At 40.1% G+C, this 6,483-nt stretch overlaps 1 protein-coding gene across 1 annotated transcript; it reads right to left on the reverse strand.

Moving 5' to 3' along the window:
* Positions 1-994: 994 nt before the first annotated feature.
* BRS3 (bombesin receptor subtype 3) lies at positions 995-5,230 on the reverse strand. The gene is made up of 3 exons (XM_004330474.3): positions 4,797-5,230; positions 2,867-3,218; positions 995-1,408 (listed from the first exon to the last, which is right to left on the reverse strand). The coding sequence occupies exons 1-3, from the start codon at positions 5,228-5,230 to the stop codon at positions 995-997; spliced, it is 1,200 nt and encodes a 399-aa protein (XP_004330522.1).
* Positions 5,231-6,483: the final 1,253 nt, after the last annotated feature.

Raw genomic sequence — 6,483 nt, forward strand, 5'->3', positions numbered from 1 at the left:
GGATTTCAGACACTGGCAGGCTCACAGGTTTTTTGACAGAGGTCCTTCTTTGGAGCCCTCAAATGACACCATAAACATGGCCACTTATTCTGCCTATGAAGAAGGCAAGTTCTTCACAATATGTGTGAAAGATAACTTTGCCCAATTATCAATCAATGGGAGTTGTAACTCCAGAACTACCTTAAGTCAGTAAGTGCTGACCTAGTAAGGCAAACACCTTGCCCCCGATCCTTAATCGGTACTTTATGCTCACTGACCCCAAGACGTTGTCATTGCATAGCTTTAGTTCTAATGGAATAGAGATTAAAGGAAAAGGGCAGTCAAAAACAAACCCTGGGAAGGTTTTTTTTTTTAGGATTTTGTTTTTTAAGAAAACTGCAGAAGAGATGTTTTACCTCTCTTTGAGCCCCTTTTCATATGCAAAGTATAATCTGTAGATTTACATCGCATAATAAACATAAAAGTGTTATGCAAATCACAGGAGTATATGTGAAATTATAAGCATCAGAGATGTGATGGAAACATATTAGATTTTTTTTTTTAGGGAAGTTCTTTATTCATAGGCCTAATTTTTTTAACATCTTTATTGGGGTATGATTGCTTTACAATGGTGTGTTAGTTTCTGCTTTATAACAAAGTGAATCAGTTATACATATACATATGTTCCCATGTCTCTTCCCTCTTGCGTCTAACATAGTAGATTTTTAAGTGTCATCTTGTTTATTTCACTTCACCTCCTATTCAACCTCTCATAGGACCCACTGACATACGCAGATATGTCTTTCTATGCCTAGTGGGGCTCCATTTTATTTAGAAAGCCCAATAATGTTCGTTAATGCTTGTAGATTGAAGAAAATCATGGTTTGTCTGATCCTTCCCTCCTAAGATTTCAGCACAATTCTCAAGCAACAAAAATCCTGACACCATACACCTACACACAGCTCAGAGTCGAATACACACGCTGGGAGGAGAAATACTATTTTTAATTGAAAAGCTAGGCTCTGTCATCTTCCTTCTTCACAGTACAGCCAGCAAACACGGACACACTAATTTCAGACACCTGAGTGCTTGCAGCACCCCGGACCCTTCCCATCACGGCCAGGTTGTCAAGAGGGGTATCGGCAGCAGGAGGGTCAGGCAGCTCTGCCTTGCAACAGAATAACTGAGCTTTAAAATGCTGCTGGAACGTCTTGCTCAGCCAGTAAAGAGCAAAGGGGTTTACACAAGAATTGCTGAAAGCCAGAACCCGAGAGAAAATGGTGACAATGAAGTGAATGGCAGAGGGGTCCACGTAGGTTTGAGAAGTGAATGAGCGGTAGAGGTACAGGAGGTGATTCGGCAACCAGCAGAGAGCAAACAGAGCCACCAGCACCAGCACCGTTTTGGCAATTCGCTTTCGGGATTCAATCTATAGGGGGAAGAAAAATGGCAAAAACAACAACCAAGAAAACAAAACAAAACAAAAACCCAAACAAAACAAACAAAACAAAACAAAAAACAAAAACAACCGAAAACCCAATCAAAAACATTTAGCTGGCAGAGATTTAAAAAAGCTATTCTCTAGATTTACATAGAAATTTACAGTTAACAGGCTGGTGTCCCTTTGAATGTGCAGGTAAAGGAAGTCAGCCCGTGGCTAGAGAATACAGCAAGTTAATTGACATGGTAACCCGTGATCTTGGTCTCTGATTAGCTCTAATTCAGAGACTCCCATCCCTGGTTTTGAGATACTCTAGGGTGTCTCTAATTATCTCAAGCAGTGTTGTGGAATTATCGAAAATTTAATTTAATTAAGAAATAGATGCTATGCAAACCTGCTTTCACTGCACCAGCAGAGGCTGACTAGGTTAGAATAGTCTTCTGGGGTTTATGAAAGTTGCTAAATTGGTACCAAAAATTGTTGTTAACATATAGGAATTCTAACTATATAGTCAAAGGAATAAAAATCAATGTGCCACCCTTCATGTATGAAAATAATCCTACCTGCACCTCTTAATAAGAGAAATGAACCAGATTAAGTGAAAACATTGCCTGTAGTCACAGATAGAGCAAAGATAACTGTTCACATGGGCATTAAAACGCAACTTTAGCCTCCTGACCACCACTGTTGAAGCAACTGAATGTACTAGCTCCAAAAAAAAAGCGCTGAGCTCTGCACATACTGGTTAAGAGGTAAATGGAATCATCTCCTCCCGCCCAAGAAAGATAGAAATCCTGTTGGGTTTTTTTTAATCAAATGGAACGATGTTTTGCCAATATTCTTTTTATTCTGTTCATATTTATGAGAGGAGAGCACACCTGGGTCTTGCAATGGTCTTAATCAAGCTTCTGTGAATCACTGTGTTCTCTTGCCATTGGCGCTGCATCCCTCGAGACAACCCCTCCGCCCAGTCTGCTGATCTGTGTGTAAGTGGTTTGCATTGAATAATGTTATGGCTTCTTGCCAGTTCTACCATCCTGTGTTTTTCTAAACAAAAGATGCTTCACTTTATAGTCTCACCTTGTGTGATGTTTCTCACTATCCTGTGGGGTGATTTTTGATCCCAAACTTGAGCTGCTCCCTTTCTAATAATAGTAGTCCTACCACTTATTGAATGTTTACCATGCAGCAGGAACTACGCTAAGCGTTTCATATATATCATCCAGACCTCATTTTCATTTTATACATGAGGAAAGTGAGGCTCAGAGATGTTAAGTAACTTACTCAAGATTGCTCAGCTGGTATGGAATTAAATCTTGGGTCTGACAGACTCCACAGCCCATGACCATAACAAAAATACGATACTGCTAAAGTATTTATTGCTCAGGGGTGCAAAAGGAGGCATTTCCCTTCTAAATTCATGTGTGAGTCCTGATTAATACATACCTGCTTGCGGGCATGGCTTTGTTCCTCAGTAGGTATGTTCAAGGTGCTTTTGTAAAGAGTCCTAGCAATCAAAGAGTAATAGACAGAGATAATCGAAAGTGGAATAATGTAGAACACTAAGAAGCACAGCAGAGAATGTATCTCCTGCAGGAGCCTCTCAGAAACAGGATAAGAGGCACACGATTCAAAGGTCATATTTTTGTGGGGATCTCGAAAAGTATATACATTTGAAAATATAGCCTCTGGTAGAGCAATGATCATAGACACGATCCAGATGCAGCCAGCTTTGGCACAGGTCTTCAGGATGGCATTGGGGGGCTGACGCTCCAAGGGCTTCACAACTGCCTTGTATCTAGAAACACATAATCACAGCAAAGGGAAAAATCAATATCAAAATTACAGGATCTTAAAGTTAGAAGTGATCTCCGTGGTCATCCAGTTCTATCTTCTTATACCATATGTATATAGCCAAGTCAACATTAACCAACTGGAATTGGTTATGATTTCAAATATGCATAATACATCCCAGTATTTTATATTGATGCTAATCACTTTTTCCTTTATTCACTGTTATGAGATATTCCAGATTTGCAAGTTTTATAATTTTCCTGTAGACCTTCTACTTAGGGCAAATAAATATTTTTCGGCACGATTTTGTGTGTGATGGAGAGTAATTCATTACCTGTGCATTACCTTGTGTTCTAAAAGACTTCCTTTTTATGTATGTGACTGATGTTAAACCTAATTCTCCTTTCCTTGTGAGAGAGCAGTCATCAACCTTCCTAGAAAAGAATTCCATGAGTTTATGCAGGAAAGAGGAGAGGGTTAATTTCTTCCCTGTTCATAAGTGCTAATTTCGTGCCCAAGCCGATCCAATCTGTAGGTAGATTTAGGGCAAGGCAAGGGTGAAATCGGAAACCCTGTACCCATGAAAAGATGCCTCCTTATTCTGACAAATCCACCTTAAAATCTACAGCCCTTAAGTAAATCTGCCTTCAAACAGAATATAAAACCAGTCAAAGCAAAATTCCATAAAAGACACAGGGAAAGCTTTTCCTCCTCTCAGATTCCAGAATCCGAAGAAGCTTTTCCTTCTGGTACTGCCAGGCATTGATTACTTACAGGCTTCTTACAGGCTTTTTAAAGCATCACTTTTAACATTTGGAGGCTTAATTTTTCTTCATGCTTTCACAGTTATCATTCTACAATAGGCACAGAAAGACCCAGTACGTAGACTGAAAATATCCTAACAGAGCCCAAACACCCTGGCTGCCAGAGGTTCTCACACGCTCCATCCATAGAGCTCTAAAAGTCAGCCGGGATTAATTTATGTCTGGAAATGAGAATGTCATTGAACGCCTATAGAAATAAACAAATACAATTAAGTGATGACATTACACTGAGTTACCAGGAAGCTGAGAGCCTCACCGTTTTCTTGCCATTAATTAATTTGATGCATTTCAAATAAATTAGATGCATGTATCTTTTTACCATTCTTCCAGTAGACAGTAATGTGTATGTGGTCAATTTCACACCTATGTTGATGTTTTAATGTTGACAATATTGCACCACTAGGCTGCACTAATGTATAAAGAAAGGATTGTTTTTCTTTTACACCTGGAATAATTTGCCTTAATAAACCGAGGGGGAAAACACCGTTCAGTATTCTTTCAAACAAACAATTACACTTCAAAGAAATTAAATGATCCCTGAAGCACACAATTTCAATCTCTCGTCCGATGCTAACACAGGAATTTTAACATTCTTACACCGACTTTTATTTAAAATGCCCCCCGATTTTTCAATCTTACATCCAGGTTACAGAGTGTGAGAAAAGCAGAATAGTAGCCAGTGAACGCTCCGTACAAGCTTTCCTTTCTTTTCGCCTAATTTCACATCCTGGCAAATATAACTGAGAAAAGAAACCCACCTGTCAGCACTGAGAATTGTTAACGTGAACACTGATACACCAACAGAAGTGAGCCGGATGAAAGAGAGCACCTTACATCCAATTCTTCCGAACAGCCATCCTTCTGCAAGGTAGTGGGTTGCATCGACTGGCACACAAGTTAGCAGAAGTAAAAGATCTCCAAAAGCCAGGCTGGTGATGAAAATATTGGGAACTGTTTGCATGGATTTGGTCTTGAAAAAGACTTTGATGAGAATAGCATTTCCAAGTATGCCCACTGAAATGATCACAGCGTAAGTGATATAGATGGCACACAATGCTTCTATTCCTGGAGAGTTGTCACCGGTCCTTCCTTTATTTGTGGTATCATTAGGAACGACAGGGCTTGATGATTCTGTTTCATTTGTGGTTGAAATTAAAGTCTGATTAGGTGACTGAGGCTGCCTTTGAGACATTTCTTCTGAAGCCTATGCCTTTAATATTTCTTCTGCTCAGTTCAAATGTAGTTGATTGTCACGTCCAATGCCTACGTCTAGTTACGAGATGGTAGAGCAACAGAGCAGAATGGAAAGCAAATCCAAGACACCCGGATACTCCTTTCCTTCGGTTGTTCTTTGTCTCCCAGCATGCTTGGCTAAATGCTTACCGATCTGGCACTGGAGTGTGGGAGGTGGAGGACTTTTACCGGCGTTTCCATGACAGAAGGAGGGGGGTTTGGGAAATGCTCTGCAGTTGCTTGTTCTTCCCTGTTAGGGAATCTTATGGACTACCTAGATGTTATTAAACAATACTTATTGTTTATTAGAATCACTCTGTTTCCATGTCTAACCACGAAGATCTGTACAGATTTTGTCAATTTTCATCCATTTCTCTGCAATCAGAAGGTGGTCTAGTGCACTCTCTTTTACAGGGTAAATAAGCATGTGTGTCCCCTGAAGCACAAACTTGAATCCACTCCTCTAGATTTAATATCAGAGAGGTGCTGAGGCAACAAATCATTCACATTTTGATAGGGCTGATGTCACTTCCAAGGAGGAATAATTCAGGTGACCTGGGCTTATCACCCAGCTCTGACACATGGTAATTCCCAACCCTGCGTATTACCAGGGCTCTGCTGCACAGTATCAAAGCAACCTTTAAGAGATGCAAAATCCAGGCAAACCACCAGTTGCTTTGTCTCTAAATGTCCTAATAAAACACCCTTTTACCGTTTGACCGTCTGTTTTAATGCCACATATTTTTGTAAATGCCATTTAGGGTTTCTCCCTTTAGAAGTGGTTAAAAGGAACCTGCCTTGTTCCAAAACAAAATAATGCAGAACCCAGCTGGAGGTCCTGACGCAAAAGGACTTGTAAGAATGAAAATCATTCTTTTCAAGTGAGGGAATGCCACAGGCTACTCCAGAGGTGATGGGCATGGAGATAATGTTTACATCAACCGAAGGAAGCAGAAAATTAAGGCAATTCCCTTAGTACCAGCAATAGTACCAGCAAGAAATGCCCCTTGACACAGAAAATGTAAGTATGTGATTTCTGCGTGTATAAGCAGGGTGGGAGGCCAGCAGTCTAAAGGCATTGGATAATATTACCTGCTAAGGAATATTCTCTGAAATGATCAAATTCAAAGGATAATCTCTCAGCTAGGAGAAACTTTTTGTAGTAAGGTGCTTATAAGTATATCCAGATCAGAATTAGTCTGGGAAGTGGCA

Source organism: Tursiops truncatus, chromosome X, assembly GCF_011762595.2.
Source record: "Tursiops truncatus isolate mTurTru1 chromosome X, mTurTru1.mat.Y, whole genome shotgun sequence".
In the NCBI taxonomy this organism is placed as follows: Eukaryota; Metazoa; Chordata; class Mammalia; order Artiodactyla; family Delphinidae; genus Tursiops; species Tursiops truncatus.